This window comes from Miscanthus floridulus, chromosome 12 (assembly GCF_019320115.1).
Source record: "Miscanthus floridulus cultivar M001 chromosome 12, ASM1932011v1, whole genome shotgun sequence".
Classification (NCBI taxonomy): domain Eukaryota; kingdom Viridiplantae; phylum Streptophyta; class Magnoliopsida; order Poales; family Poaceae; genus Miscanthus; species Miscanthus floridulus.
The window spans coordinates 83533851-83550452 of NC_089591.1; the positions used below are offsets into that span (position 1 = coordinate 83533851).

The 16602-nt window shown below is 45.9% G+C and overlaps 1 protein-coding gene across 1 annotated transcript; it reads right to left on the bottom strand.

Moving 5' to 3' along the window:
• Positions 1-2768: 2768 nt before the first annotated feature.
• Positions 2769-6994, bottom strand: LOC136498079 (receptor protein kinase TMK1-like). Its single transcript, XM_066494019.1, has 2 exons — positions 4394-6994; positions 2769-3789 (listed from the first exon to the last, which is right to left on the bottom strand). Exons 1-2 carry the CDS (start codon positions 6759-6761, stop codon positions 3260-3262), a joined length of 2898 nt encoding a protein of 965 aa, XP_066350116.1. The 5' UTR covers positions 6762-6994; the 3' UTR covers positions 2769-3259.
• Between the last annotated feature and the right edge of the window lie 9608 nt (positions 6995-16602).

Below are 16602 nucleotides of genomic sequence, written 5' to 3' on the forward strand. Positions count from 1 at the left end.
TCTTCATTTTCTCGTCTCCCTCGATTTTTTTTTTTTTTGTGTGATGGCTGCAACAGGGAGACGTGACAAGGAGCTGATTCCTGTAACGCACCTGCACAAAAGCACAGCAGCCAAAAAAAGAAAAAAAAAAGCTTTGATGTTTCCCCGGTCGCTAGAACTAGCACTGCAAGTGGTCTTCTTGTTGAAAGGCAAGCGCAGATGGAGGTGGTGCATTGTGATGCAGCTGAGCTGGCGTAGGGCACTGCCAACGTGGATCCACTCAAGGACTCATCGAGTCATCATTCGTCATGGCATGTGTCACTGTGTGCACTGCCGATCGGTCAGCTAGGAACCTGCTGGGAGCAGAGCTGTGCTGTTCTCTTCTCTCGTCTCCTCACATGGCATGGGCGCGCTCTCGTGTTGTGCATGTCTCCCTCGCCGGTCCTCACATGTTTCTTCTCCCTCCATTGCGTTATTCCGCCTGTCTGTCTCCCCTCACTTGTACTACGCTACTACGCGTCTACACTAATCGCCTCCCCTCTTGCATTTATATATGATTTTGTTTGTTGAGCAAGCACAAGTTGAGCAATGATCCTTAGCAGTGCCGCGTACAATAGGCACTGCATGTCGTGGACCATAGTCCAGAGTATTCGCTTGTTTGTTTGTATGACAGGCAAGTTTAAGAAAGAAGAAGATATGGGCTATGGCAGAGGCTGTGGTGGAGTGTACTTGTTTCCTTCCTGGAGAGAGAGAGAGACGAGATGAGAGGCCATTTCATTTCTTGGTGACGTCGATGCGCCACCAGCCCCGGCACCACCGGCACTGCCACTGGGACCAGCCATCCAGCCCCGCGGACCACTCGTGATGTCCCAGTCCCGGCACACCGGGTCGATCACGATCGGGGATCGGATCGGACATGGACGGATATCACCGATATTATATTTATTTTTATATTTTTGTCTAGATTTGGATTTAAATACGGATAGTGTTAACTATGTCGGATAGGATACGATTAGATATCGACATCATAAATATGTGATTTGAGTATTTGGATACGGATACGGTATCGGATGTTGGATATCCGGACTCGGATATGGACAGATCTCAACCCCTCTAAACAGATTCAATTTCGAATATGATCAAAAAATATCCGTACCGTTTTCATCCCTAATCACGACCATACCGTGGTGGCAGCAGGTCAGGTACCCCTCCAAGCTCCAATACGTGCCATCTTCGTGGTATAAAAACAGATAGTATAGTACTAGTACACTACACCTCCAGAGCTTCTCGTCAGTCGATCTGCAGGTGCACGCCGAGTGCAGATGCAGGCATGCAGCTGCTCTGCTTCTTCACTCCATCCCTCAGGCCCACTCTTTGGCTGGTATTAAATCGGCGTCCGCTTATTTGTAGGACTGGTTTGTTGGGAGAAAAAAAAATACTGTTCTACGATTAATTTATACGAATTAAAGCCGGAACTCATGCTAATGCCGATGTCGATGCCGATGCCGTACAGAGAAACTACTAGGATAGTAGTGTAGTATACCACCAGCATCAGGCAGGATGCTCAGCCAGTGCATCATGCACATGCAGCATGTTTACTTCAGTCAAGGCCCATGTCGGCTAGCCCTGTTCGTTTAGGCTTGTTTGACTTATAAGCTATATTTTTTAGTCAACGAATAATATTTTTCTCTCATACTAAATCAGTCAACAGTATTTTTAATCATAGTTTATAAGCCAAATAAGTCTAAACGAACAGGCTGTACATAGTATATAAGGGCCTGTTTAGATTCCAAAAAAAATTTACGCGGTACCTGTCACATCGAATCTTGCGGCACATGCATGGAGTACTAAATGTAGACGAAAAAAAACTAATTGCACAGTTGGGTGAGAAATCGCGGGACAAAACTTTTAAACCTAATTAGTCCATAACTAGACACTAATTGACAAATAGAAACGACAGTGCTACGGTAACCAAAGTCCAAAAAATTTTGGATCTAAACGGGGCCTAATTCTCTGCAGCGATTTGAAACACGCACGTTGCTTTTCCTTCACTCAATCCATCATCGGCAACCAAGTTACTGCATATGCCTGCTTGCCATGCCAGCTGGTCCATCTGATTCCTTCTTCGGAGCGACACATCATTAAGCAACTAGTAGAGGTAGGGGGTTGTATGATGATGACGACGACGATGATGATGTGTCCCCTCAGAAAATGACACTCATTAGCCATTGCTGGACTGGACTGGACTGGACTAGACGGCGGATGGGTTCGTACTATCATTCATTCATTGTACCACTACTACTCTAGTAGTAGTCACTTTCATTCATCAGGCCGACACAATCAGCACAAACCTGGTGGTGACTTACAGCTAATCCTCACTACACTAACCTCACATAAGCAATTAGCTACCTGTACAGGCTCCACTGGTTTATAATGCTAAGTTGCTAACAAGACACTGCCGCTACTAGTAGCTGCTAGCAACTTGTCCAGTGACACCACTTGGGCTTGGGCACACAACCAACTCATCTCCAAGGTCACTGTTGTTCGGTTGTTCCCTTACCGCCGGCTCTGTTTGTTTTTCTTATAATCTGTTTTTTTCAGTTTTTTTTTTCAGTTGGAACAATGTTTTTCTCTCACAACAAATCAGCTGGAATAGTGTTTTGGCTTGTATTTTCAACGAAGCGATCAGGCCTGTGTATGCCATTGCCATGATTCGTTTTCATTGGACTTGGGGCATGGATAATTATGTTGGCATGATGCGTCCAGTGGAGGCCTTTTGGAAGGTGCCAAAAGAGATGCCCATCCATCCATTTGCAAAAAATTCTCCGGGTACAGTACGGCACAGTTCAGGAGGAAACTGAGACTGAGGGAGCATTACGGTCCACTACACATGTCTTGACCGGAAAAGCCAGAGACTTGAGTCTCAAGACTGGCTGACTGGAATAACACAAAGAACTGAAGAAGCAAAGAGATGCCTACCACCAATGCAAAAAAAAAAAAGGAAGGGAACATATCATCATCTATCTACAAAGCAGAGCAGGAGCAGAAGAAGCACGACTGCACGAGCACATCACATGGACGACGATGCGCTCTTTCTTTTCTACCTACAGCAACAACGAATTCAGACACTGTGCGAAAACAGGCAAGGGGAGACGAGAGAGGGTGAGAGACATGTACTGCTTATTATCCCATCCCATGGATGCATCCCTCCCGGTAGATACGATGCGATGCGATACCAAGAAGACGACGCTCTGTCTTCTTCCTCCTCCAGTCCTACTCTTCACCGGCCGTCGGCCGAGGTGAACGACTCGGCGAACCCGGCGGGGCGAGCGGGGATGCTGCCCTTGCTGTCCTCGAGGCTCAGGATACTGCCACCGTCCGTCGTGCTGGCCTCCGCGTCCTGCCAGCTCTTCACCATCTGCAGCAGCGGCAGGTGCAGGTCGATGCCCAGGTAGTCCTCAGCCTCGTCCTTCACGGGCCTCCACTTCTCCACCATCGGCACCAGCACGTTCACCGCGTGCCCCATGTCCGGACGCTGCGACGGCTCCCGGGCCGTGCAGTGCCCCGCGAGCTCCGCGATCACGCCCACGCTCTCGAAGGTCTCGTCGTCGCTCACGTCCAGGGTCGGGTCGATGGCCGCCCGCAGCTGCTCCTCGTCCTTCCGGATCTGGCTGAACCAGTACGCCAGGTGACGGGTCTCCTCGCCCTCGCCCACGCGGCTGTCGTCGATGGCCGTCGTCCCTGTTATCAGCTCCAGCAGCACTACCCCGAAGCTGAAGACGTCTGCCTTTGTTGAGATCTTCCCTGTCACTGCAGCACCAGGATCACAATATATAGCAACTTAGCATCAGCCATAGTACGTCTTGATTACTAATTACTCCGCATTCATTAAAAAAAACAGTAACCAACGTTTGCATCAAACAATTGCAATCTTTGGCTACATTAACAGATTTTTAGATAATGGATAGAAATCTGGACTCTATATCTGGCTACAGTAACAGATGATGACAACATTAGGTGAATTTTAAACTAGTCTCTTGATTGCATCAAACAATTGCAATCTTTGGCTACATTAACAGATGGTGACAATATAGGACGAATTTTAAACTATTCTTGATTACTAAGGCTTTTGAAAGGCTAGTTCATCAAAAAGTTCCAAGATAACTATGAAATCAATTTCTATTCCCCGAACGTTACTCTAGTCCATCTAAGGCGGCTACTGAAAAAGGGCAAAACATATTGGTCACAAAATCCTACTAACTAACAGAGTAGGAACATATTGGTCACAAACTCAAACTAACTACGTAAATAGAGTACAAACCTAATATAATTTCCTGATATCTGAGTCACAATAGTAATATGGATTTAATGGTCAAAACTAAAGTGATGAGCAAGTTATAGAAATTAATTTTACCTGCATACTCAGGAGCCAAGTACCCAAACGTTCCAGCAAGTCTTGTCGCTACAGAGTAGTTACCATCCGGCGCATCTTTCATGAGCCCAAAGTCCGCCACCTTTGCCCGGAAGTCATCGCCGAGGAGAATGTTTGCTGACTTGAGATCCCTATGTATGAAGCGGTGATGGCCCAGGTTGTGCAGATATTCCATCCCACGAGCAACATCCAAGGCGATGTTGAGCCGCTTCTTCCACGAGAGAGGCTCCAGCTCAAACTGCTTCCAGTGGAACAGGTGCTTGCTCAGAGCCCCATTGGGCATGTACTCATAAACCAGCAGCCTCTCGTTCCCTTCGATCGCGTATCCCAGTATCGACACCAGATTGCGGTGCCGGACCTTGGTCAGAACAGCAATCTCGGCCTGGAACTCGTCCAAAGCCTTGTTGCTGACCGCCACAGCCTCCATCCTCTTCACTGCAATCATGGTGCCGTCATGCAGCTCCCCTTTGTAGACGACCCCAAATCCCCCACGCCCAAGAACATTGTCCTGGGCAAAGTTCCTGGTGGCGCCACGGAGGACCTGCACTGCAATCACGAAATTCCGGGCTTCGATCATGTGGACATCGCCAGTCAGGCTGCTGCTCCCGCTATGCGTGTTGCCTTGAGACGTGCCGCTGCTGCCGTCGTTGATGGCCACGACGATCTTGGCCAGGTTATCTGGATCAGAGCTATTACGGGGATGCACGATGACAGAGGCTACCTGTGGCGGCACTGATGCTCTTCTCTTGCAGAAGAACACGGCGCCCACCGAAATCAGGGCGACCACGCTCACCGCGACTGGAATGGTTGTGCCCAGCAACACAGCTGATGAGGCCTTCTTCCCACTCCCAGGGATTGCTGCATTATTACCCCCAGCACCAGCAGTCGCGCCAGGCGTAGAATGAGACCCCCGAGGGGAGTTGTTTGGCTGCGCATCGGGCGGCGGCGCCGTCGTGTTGAAGTTGAGATTGCTGGTGACGTTCACATCCACGGTGGGACTGAATGGGGGCAGCGGCCCATTCAAGTCATTCATGGACAGGTCCAGCTTCTGGAGCGAGGCGAGCTTGGTGAGGCTGTCCGGCACCCGGCCGGTGAGATGGTTGCCGGAGAGCTTGATGTCGGAGAGCGTGGTGACGTTGCCGAGGCTCTGGCTGATGGTCCCGTTAAGTGCGTACCCGGGCAGGTTGAGCATGGTGACTTTGCCCTGGACGCAGGTGACGCCGAGCCAGCCGGCGCAGGGGTCGTTCCCGGACCAGGTCCCGACCAGCCTGGTCGAGTACTGCACGTCGGCGAGGAATTGGAGCAATGCCATGACCTCTGGGGCACATGCGTCCCCGGGGTTGGCGGCGCAGAACTCGTTCCCGGAGAAGGTGAAATTGGGAGCCTTGAGCGCCGGGACGGGGCCCAGGAGGTTGTTGTTGTCGAGCTTGAGCTCCCGGAGCGCGGGGAGCGCGGCGAGGCCAGGCGGCAGGAGGCCGAGGAGCTGGTTGTTGTTGAGCCTGACGGTGTACAGCTCCTTGCAGTCGGCGATGGCGTCGGGGATGGGCCCGGAGAAGTCGTTGCCGTGGAGCCAGAGCTCCTGGAGTCCCGTCATGGTGACCACGACGTCGAGGGTGCCGGACAGCTTGGCGTCCCCGCGCTGGTTGTTGAGCCAGAGCCTCTGGATGCCGGAGCCGTTGAGCGCGGCGGGGACGGGGCCGGAGAGGTTGTTGTATGAGAGCGTGAGGTTCTGGAGCCCCGTGAGTCGGCCGAGGAAGCCCGGGATCCCGCCGCTGAGGCTGCAGTTGTCGAGGGACAGCACCTGCAGCTGCGGCGCGGAGTCGGCGAGTCCCGGCGGGAGCGCCCACCCGCCGCTGGATGCGTTGAGGCGCTGGTTGTTGCTGAGCGAGATCTCGAGCAGGTCGGTGAGCCCGCCGTCGAAGAAGTCGCCCGGGATGCCGTCGAAGTCGTTGTCGTTGAGGAAGGCGTGCTGGAGCGAGGACATGCCCCGGAACGACGGGAGCGCGCCCGTGAGACGGTTCCCCTGCAGGCTGAGCCAGCGCAGCGCGGCGAGCGAGGAGAGCGATGGAGGGAGCGTGCCGGACAGGCCGGCGTTCTTGAGGTCGAGGTTGTCGACGCGGCCGGAGCGGTCGCAGGAGACGTGCGGCCACGCGGGCGGACCGCACGCGTCCCCGTTGTCCGGCCATCCTAGCGTGTCCGGGTTCGTTAGGGATTTGCGGAGGTCATCCAGCACCGCCTGGTCCGCCGGGTGCGTGGTTCCGTGGACGAGCCCCGCGCCGGCGGCGAGCAGGATGGTGATGGTGAGGATGAGGTGGTGGTGGTGGGTGGCGGCGGCGGCGGCGGCGTCCATGGAGGAGGGGACGGGGAGAGCATTGAAGAGGGGCGGGGCCGGGAGGAGGCGTGGGGTTGCCGAGGAGAGGATTCCCTTTCGCTCTACTCCTGCCTCTTGAGGCTTGGGGCAAATGGCAAAGGGAAGGAGAGGGGGCGGCGGCGGATTTGGCTGGGCGAGCCGGGAGGGACGCGCTCGGCTTCGCCTGCTGGCGCTGCTGCTGTGGCGCCTGGGTAAAAGAGACGGGCAAGGAATGTCTTGTCGCCGCTGCTCGCTGACTGCTGTGATTGTGGTGGGTTTGGATTGGGCGCGCAAATTTTGGAGTGTTTTGTTTCGTTTCCAGAACTCCTCACAGTCAATTCACAGCTCACAGATCTTGCTATTGACAATGCAATTCTCTGCTGCCAACCAAAATGAGTTGCTGCATTTGGCACCGCATCATCAAAACTTTTCGTTCTCCGGTATGTCCGTTTGGCTGTGCCTTATCGTAAATAATCATAAATTTTCAACCAGAATAGTATTTTTCTCTCATACAAACCAGCCAACAGTGCTTCTTCACAAACCAGCAACGATATAAACCAGCCAACCGAACAGACTGCAACGTAATGCATCCATCTGTTATCTGTATTTCTAAGGGTATGTAATTAACTAGTACGTAGTCGTTATTACTGCCGTTCGCTACTACTCCTGCTATAGTACCGTATCATTCAGGCATTTATTTTCTTTATTTATTATTCGCGCCGCAAAATCCTTGCCGCCGTCACCAGACGCGTCGCCGCCCACGTACGTTCTTTTGGTACGTATACACGTTTTAATTTAAGCATTACGAACTATATTTTTCTCTCACAACAAATCAGCACTAGTCAAACTTATCAACCCAGAAATCAACCAACGAAATAGCCGAACAGCTGCAGGGAAGTCGAAAGAAGCAGCCGTTAACCGCACGCGGAAACCCCGCTCCCCGCTCCCATTCGTCTCCTTGATTACAGGGATTTGCTTCCAAATCACTACTACTGCTAGGGTTAAACCTTTGCAAAAAAAAAATTGAGAAATTTCCGAGCAGGACTATCGATCTTGATGATACTCGACACTAGGGCATTTTTACCTTTTGCATCATCCTGTCCTGGGAGGCTGGACTAGGACCACTATAGTGTTTACTTTGGCGGTGATATAATAAAATGATAGAGTGAGCAATACGCTAATCAAGGAATAAATAAACCCATGAACTAAAGAATTGATTGGAGCCATGTGTGCCGTAGGCCCGTTCGGTTTGCTGAATTATGGCTGAAACTGGCGAAAAACACTGTTCTGACTAAATTCTTGTGAGAGAAAAACACGGTTCCGATTGAAAAAACAAGCTGAATAGTATCGTTTTCTGGGTAAGCCGAACGTGGCCGTAATCCCATCCTGATATGGACGCAGTCTAGTGTCCAAGAGCCAAAATATTATTTTAAATATTTCTTTAATTATATAAAGACACTATAAAGTAATATTTTTAAATATTTTTTATTCTATAAAATAACAAGTCTTTTAGGATGGAGGGAGTAGATATATATTTAGTTATATTTATGGACGAAGATAAGGCGTGATGGGTCGCTCGAGTACGAAACACGCGTCCCCATCGTTTTCATCATCCTACTCGCCTCGCCCTCGCCCTCGTCCTCCTCCTCGGCCCGTCCCGGTCCCCGTCCCCACCCCCATCTCGACCGGCAGCGGCCAGCGGCTCCCGCCGCCTAACTGCGCTGATCACCCCTCGATCCCGTCCACCCCTAAAGCTCCGCCGTGACGCCCTCGTCGGCGTTGTCCTCGCCCCTGGTTTTCCACCACCAGTGGCCGCACCACCCACCTCCCCGCCCCTAGCCCTCGACCTCACTTTCCCCTAACCACAAGGCGCCGACGAGCTCCGCCGTGATGCCTCCGCGCGCTGTTTCACCCGGCTCCACCGCTGTGTCACGGCCGACGCCCCCAAAACTTCTTTCTAGGCCCGCCGGTGAACAGATCACTAACCTCGCTGAAACCCTAGCTGCCGCCGTCTTCTTCTTCGTCTCCAGTGGGGCGTGGGTGGGGACGCGGTGGGTCATGCGGTCACAACAGAGCGCGACCGTCGTGCATTAGATTTTGCGTGTATTTATATGGCGTGTTAATTTATTAGGGCAGTCCCAATGAAAGAAACTAGTAGTTTCTATAACATAGGATACCGCATCAAAAAAGTACTGCTTTCCAACCCATGGTTTCTATGAGTAATAACTATTTTCTCTTTCTCTCTCCCAACTCTATCTTTTTCTCCAATGGGAGTGCGACACGAGCTCCCTAGAAACTGGTGGTTTCTCTCCAATGGCGATTTCATGGTTTCTTGGTGCATTGGGTCAAGAGTAGACCTGGTTTCTTAATGAAGAAACCATTTCTATGATTTTTGCTCTCTTTCTTCATTAATTACGTTGTCATGTCAACATTTTGCCTACGTGGCAAGTCATTTAATGAGGATAGAAATCATCATCAATGCACCATTGGGACTGCCCTTATAGAAAATATCCCTTGTGTCTCATAAGGGCAGTCCCAATGAAAGAAACTAGTAGTTTCTATAACATAGGATACTGCACCAAAAAAGTACTGTTTTCCAACCCATGGTTTCTATAAGTAATAATCATTTTGTCTTTCTCTCTCCCAACTCTATCTTCTTCCTCCAATGGGAGTGCGGCACGAGCCCCCTAGAAACTGGTGGCTTCTCCCTAATGGCGATTTCATGGTTTCTTGGTGCATTGGGTCAAGAAAAGACCTGATTTCTTCATGAGGAAACAATTCCTAGGATTTTTGCTCTTTCTTTATTAATTACGTTGTCATGTCAGCGTTTTGCCTACGTGTCAAATCATTTAATGAGGATAGAAACCATCATCAATACACCATTGGGACTGCCCTAATCTCAACCGATGTATTAATAACTAATTAATAGTTATAATTGCTACATGAGTACAAATCTAGCTTGGCGAGAATATTTTTTTTAGTGGCGAATAGTTCTTTGTGTTTGAAATATTATATTTATATATAAAATTACTACTCAGCGTTTTATATTACAGCCGCATCAATGTTCTAGTAAATTTAGGATCCTTTAAAATGTAGTAAAATTAAACCGATTCCTATATAGTTTCTATAAAACTATGGGGGTTTATATTTAGGATTGGGTACGTTCTCTTGATAAGGAGCTAGTAGTGGTGGAGTATACTACCATGGTTGGTTCATGCGTTTTCCAGACCCCGGTTGTGGTGTTTTTCGTGGGTTCATTCATTTGATTGTCCTCCTCCTCCATACAATGTGCGTGATGACAACTGACAAGCATGGCTTTTTCTCTACCCGCGCCCTTGGGTTGCTCCACCTCTCGCAGCATCAATTGCTCGTTGCCTTCACTCGTGCCATTCTTGGTGAGCTTTGCTGACCGTACCACCACCTAATATAATGGCCTAATTAGCCGGTTAGTGGTTAATTCTAATTAGGCCTTGTTTGGATGCATACGTATTCATCCTAAGCCACATGAGTTGAAGTGGATTGAAGTGGAATTAAACTAAGTTATATTCCATTCTACTCCAACACATGTGGATTGAGGTGAATACACATGCATCTAAATAAGGCCTCAGGTGGTATTGTGATGGTACGATGCTGTGAATGATGATTTAGCATTTGGATCATCGGGTTGACATCGTGAAATGCGGGGTTTTGTATATTGTGGTGGAAAGCAGTTTTTTTTATACCATAGATTTTGCTTTCAAAAAACATATCGTGGGTTGTAAAATCTGGGGATATATAAATTATAGGATTGTCACAATTAGGACTAGAAATTGTTAAAAGACCCTTCAAAGCTATGGCTAAAATTAGGAATAGTGGATCCAAACAATAGCTAAGATAAACTATCCAGTTAATAACAAGCTATATATTAATTAATTCGTTTCCCTAAGCCAAGTACTAAGATAAGACCAGTCTCAGTGAAGTTTTTTTACGTCATTGTGTCCAAGACTTCATGTGTTGAAAATAGTATAGACAAGTTTTAGCCCTACAAAACTCATTTCTTCCCATAAATCTTTCATCACCTCTTTTTATATATACCGTGCCACATCATTTAGTGTCCATGAAATCCTCACTGAGACTTGCCTAACTACAATGGCTCGACCAATAGCTCCACTAATAAAAAGCTATTAGTTGGCTTCACCTTGCTAGCAGCTAATAACCATATGTATATACTGGCTCCAAATGGATTCTAAATCTTTTGAGAGCATTATTTTAGTTATGACAAAAAGAAAAAGAACGTGGGTCTTAACTTTGCCTTTTTCATTTCAGTTGGGTGTTGAGGCTTTAGTAGTGGGACTATTCTATGGCCGGCTCTGGTAATTATGACCATGCGTGTCTCCTTTTTCACAGGAATGCCTCCTCATTGTTTACTTCACCGCCCACTTTATACTCCCATCCGTGGCAGCAGCAGTCCCTCGCTTCCTCCCTCAAAAAAATACGTACCACACTTAACATCTTTTAGGGTGTGTTTAGTTGTCCAAATTTTGGACATCCAAAAAGAACACAGCACTGTAGTGGTACTGTAGCATTTCATTTGTATTTGGTAATAATTATCCAACCGTTGACTAATTATGCTCAAAACGTTCGTCTCCCAAAGTATAACCAAACTGTGTAATTAGTTATTTTTTATCTATATTTAATACTCCATGCATGTGTTCAAAGATTTGATGTGATGTGATGTGATGGATAATCTTGCACTGTGCAAAATTTGGAGGTGCAAAGTTGGTGGAACTAAACAAGAGCTTATGTTCTTGATTGATGTTATTGCCGTATCATCTAGTATTTTGCTAGGTAAGCTAGAGCCGCTGCGAGCCGTGCCAAACGGACCCTAAATAGAACGAGTAGCTTATCTAAACAGTGTCAAGTGGCCCCGTGGCAGCATGGATGATGGGCCACAGCCCAGAGGACAAGGGACAAGACCATGTGGCTGCATGATTCTGTTCTCCGGTCCTAGAAAACAGCAGGGCTTGCAGCTAGACAGACAAACAGAAAGCCACTTTGATTGATTTGTCTCTCATCACGTGTTCATTGGTTTCAAATAGGGTTTATCAGTCAGCCAACAGTGTTTTTTTCTCACAATAAACCAGCACCAGTCAGCCTTATTAGTCCAAAAATCAACCAACGAACAGGCTGGCTGTGGTGACTTTTGTTTTCTTGGACGAGAAAAAATAATGTTGCGTGAGTAAAGTAGTGACAATTTCTTTCTCTTTTTGTAAGGCAAGCCCAAGAAATGTGCGTGTCCATCTGATCTGCTACACCGGCGACCACGCATGTAATTTCTTCTTTTTGTCGGGAAAACAACAAGACAGGGCACCAAAAATCAAATATCGAGGGAGCATTTAGCCAACCGCTTGCTACCTGGTCCATTAAACAACACAATCACTCACTCACCCTGTAGCAGTTTCAGTTAGACCCTACTAACTCCGTTTCAAATTACAAAACATTTTGATTGTGTAGCTTTTGTTATGTATTTAGATATATATTGTTTCTAGATATATAATAAAAATAATATATCTGAAAAACAAAACATCTTACAATTTGAGAGTAGCTTTTAGATGTTATCTTCGTATGCTTTCCACATGTAAGATGTGTTCTTTATTATTTATATATTATCTCTACTACCAAGAGATAGATACATGAGTTACATGTCTTATGCATTGAGACCCACAAAGAGCTTTAGCTCTTCTCCTCACACCAACTCAAAGTTTTTTTTTTGTCTCTCTTCCACGTGACACGCGCGTGGGTGGGAGAGAAGACTTAGGTAGTCTGCTTGGCCCAATGGAAATAGATAGTGGCAGGGACGATTTTGGTAGCCATTAAATTTGTTGGGTCATCGTAGGTAGTCTACTGGAGTTGATTTTCTTGCCCCCACTATCTAAATTGGGGATAGGTAGTCTTAACAAGGTAATATGTTGGAAATGCTCTAAGTATTCTGCCGGTATAAATTACTTGGAGATCGACAAACTTTATATTAGAATTGTAAAGCTCGATAAGTTTAAAGCTTTAGTTGACAGTATTTGTAATTGAGAATTTAGTTGACAGTATCTTCTTTGGCCCCGTTTGCTTGGAGGAATCTGAATAAATCTGGAAGAATTTGTAAGAGCAAAACACTGTTCTGGATGAAAAAAGAAGCGGATCAAGTCGGGTTTAAGGGCACGCGAACGGAGCCTTTAGCAGCCTGTTCGGTTGGTTGGTTCGTATCGTTGCTGGTTCATGAAGAAGTACTGCTAACTGGTTTGTGTGAGAGAAAAATACTGTTCTAGCTAAAAATTTACTATCATTTACGACAAGCCACAGCCAAATGAACACGCGGTAGGAATCCTGCACCCAAACCGGCGAGACCGTAGGTCCTCCGAGCAAACAGCAAAGGAGACGCCACAGTTCTTAAGGTCTTCAAGAGATACTCCAGCACGTTGACAAAAGACATGCAATACATGTTCAAGGTAACTTTTTTTTAAAGAGGCATGCTTGATGTCTATTGCAGTTTCTTTTGCAAGTTTCAATTCTGTAATTCCTTTTTTATTGGATATTTCAATGCATGCGCACGTTGTCCATGCCAATTCAACACTGATATTTTATATAATTTTATACGAGCTCCAAGTTTCTTACAAATATATGAATGCATGGTTATAAAACAAGGTTATGGAGTTATGGCTATCATTAGTTGTCCACCTGTATATAAAAGAACAAGAAACAAGTCGAGTCCAAAAATCTTCTTTTAACTATCCTATTTAGTAAGTTATTTGGAAATTTAGCAATCAGATATAATGGGAATTCTGAATATACAACAGCAAAAAAAAAGTCAGTCTCATGCCACTATTTTGCCTTTTAGAGAATTCAAACCACTAGAAAATCATGCTCTTTTGCTCAAAACATACCAGGGTGCTTCAACAAATATTTCTTCTTTGGGTTTGGCAGTCACTGAGATGCATAATGCAAAAGTAGAAAAGGATATCCTACTCTCTAAGCAAAACACATGGTTAAGCTGCATTCAGTTTCAAGTGTTTCAATTCCTGTATCAGCTTGATGTTCTCTGGGATCAAGAGCTCAACGACTGTGAAACATGTTATTACTCTGGCTGAGATACTATTCCTTTTCAGTGAAAATGACCTCAATCCTAATTATATATCAGAATAATGATGCATTCAACCCAGGATACTAACTAATTTAAATCTATGACACAATTTGCTCGAGAAGCTCAATGCTAAACTCACTTCAAAAGCTAACTAGCTTAATATGTAATGTGATTTAATAATTTGTAGGCCATTGTTTTGTACGTACACAGGATTTTTTTTCTTTTTTTTTCGCCTCGGCCATCTTTTCAGAAGCAAAAAAAGGGAAAAGAAGACCAACAGAGTCTCTCTTTATACTAAACAGGGGAGCATTACATGATAGGCAAAAGGTAATAGAGATCCTCTGTTTAATATTTTGCACAAATTAATTTCTCAAATACAATCTTGTTACCTCATTTTTAAAGAAACAAATTTAGCTTCTTAAAGGCTATTTCCACATCTGCCTCTATTGCTCAGTAATATACAATTTGAGTTAGAAAATCACCTCTTGCATTTCATCTCATATTTTTTTATACTAATCCTATTTGCACTGCTCATGTTAAAACAGATATATCAAAGCTATTTTAGATTCTAGAAACAGTATGTTTATCAGGTTGTGTCAATCTGTTATAGGATAAGGGACACTCAGGAAATGGTCCTGAAAATCAGTGTTTGATCCTTTTTCCTGACAACTGAAAACATATGGTACTATTATTAATGAAACAGGAGATTGCTAACTTGGCACAGATTGCAGCTCCATTTTGATCGGAAACGGAAGGAGAAAACAACTATGATAATGTGTATGAATATGTTGAGAAAATTGTCCGTTCCCAGACCAGTGAACGGTTATACTTCCTGAAGCAGTCATATAATCACGTAATGCATTTTTGGTGCAACTTATTTGGATTAAATAAGCAAGAAAAATCTATTTATCTTTGAATCAAATGTAACCACATATTGGCCATATTCACATGCTTACTAATTAAATTGATTGGTGCTAAACAAATAGAATTTCTATTAAGTAAAAGGCAAGTGAACTATGAGAAAAATATAATTATGCAATCCTTCGATGCATTTTCTTCTCCTTTTTATTCTTTTGATTGATCCAAAAAATTATTTTTTATCACTAACTTCATACCATTGTATAAAATAATTGGTTCAAGTGATTAATTCTATTCAACACTCAACAGTCCAATTAACAACGTGCAAATGTTGTGGAGCAACACCAACCTACAACTGGCACATCGAGGAAAGCCGCGCCGTATTTTTCTAGTTTGTATTTGTACTTGATTCCAAGCCACGACCCGGCCTGCACTAATACTACTCCGTGGTTACCTGACCGAACGCGCGAAATGGGCGAATAACAACAGGCGTATGTATCCCCGGAGTTTTTTTTTTAATTTTAACACTTTTTAAAACTAATTTTAAATCTAACACTGTCTGTTTTTTTTTTTAAACTAACACTTTTGACCGCGCCTATTACCATGACGCGGCGTGGCAGGGGGCTGACGTGGCGATGACCGAAAAGGTTGATGGTTGACGTGGCAGGGCCTGTCGCGCCACCCATCTTGGCGCGGTAGTGCCGCGCCACGCAGCATGATGCGGCGGTACCTGGACGGTTTAATCAGAACTTTCCGCGCCGATAGTGGAAGTTAGTCTAGGTATTGCTTGACGTAAAACTAATAGTTGATTTGTTTCTGTCTTTTATTGAATCTTTTTCACGGACGAATAGAGAATTTGATAAGCCAATGATTTTTTTCGTCTTTCATAATACGGTTAACCACTATATTAACTAATCGATTATGAAAAATTGGATTGGATTGAAACGAATATTCTTTTAAGGAAACTTATTTTTTGGCTTTTTGGCCCCATATTGTATGGTCGGCAGCGACGCGACCATGGACCTCGGCGTCGAGATACCCTGGGACTGCCGCTTCCCGAATTAGTTGCTATTTAATCTCGTCGGCAGTGCTACCGCGACGCATTGAAACGAATATAAAGCAAATAAATAAAGTTCATGCGTAAGTTGACAAGCTGCTACATAACATATTCATTGGTTTGACATAAGTTCGACATAACATAACCAACTAAGCCTGCAAGTTTCAGACGCTAATATTGATTCGACCTAACAAACTAAGACCCAGGAGTGTAAGGATCCCTCGGACGTCTCTGTCTCTTCGGATTTGTTGGCAACACATTAGGAGTGTAGTCAACGTCGGTGTGGTCACGTCGCCGGTGCGTACAGCTCATACCCTGCAAGTATATGATATGCACGATTACTTAGAATTCTTTATGATCGTTAGTTCATGTAGCCTACGTATTTAAAGAAACTACCTTTGTTAGTACCTGTGAGGCTCCTTAGGTACCAAGCGAGGCACCACCTAGCTGAGATATGTTGATCTTATCCTGCGGCCAATCGTCCCACTGGTCGTGCTGTCTGCGGAAGCTCGGGGGGTCGTCATCGTCATCCTCGGTTGCAGGGTCCTTCCCAGCGCTATGATGTGGTGGTGTACGCACCGCGGAAGTGGCACCTGTCACCAGCTGAGAAGAACTGGCTGGTGTCCTCAAAGAGACTGAAGACGTGTCACCCGATCGCGCTGTGAGTGGCGGTTCCTCATAAGGAGTGTCCATGCAGCTCAGCTTTTGAGCTAGCTTCCTGCAGCTCTTCTTCACCTTCTGCATAAATAGACGTTAAAGTTAGTACATTTCTCAAATGCATATACACTAAAGAAACATTTTCGGAACGGACAAGT

Coding starts and splice junctions, on each gene's coding strand:
- LOC136498079 (XM_066494019.1), bottom strand. CDS start 6,761: ATGGACGCCGCCGCCGCCGCCGCCACCCACCACCACCACCTCATCCTC. Junction 3,790..4,393: donor CTTGGCTCCTGAGTATGCAG/GTAAAATTAATT, acceptor CTGGTGCTGCAG/TGACAGGGAAGATCTCAACA.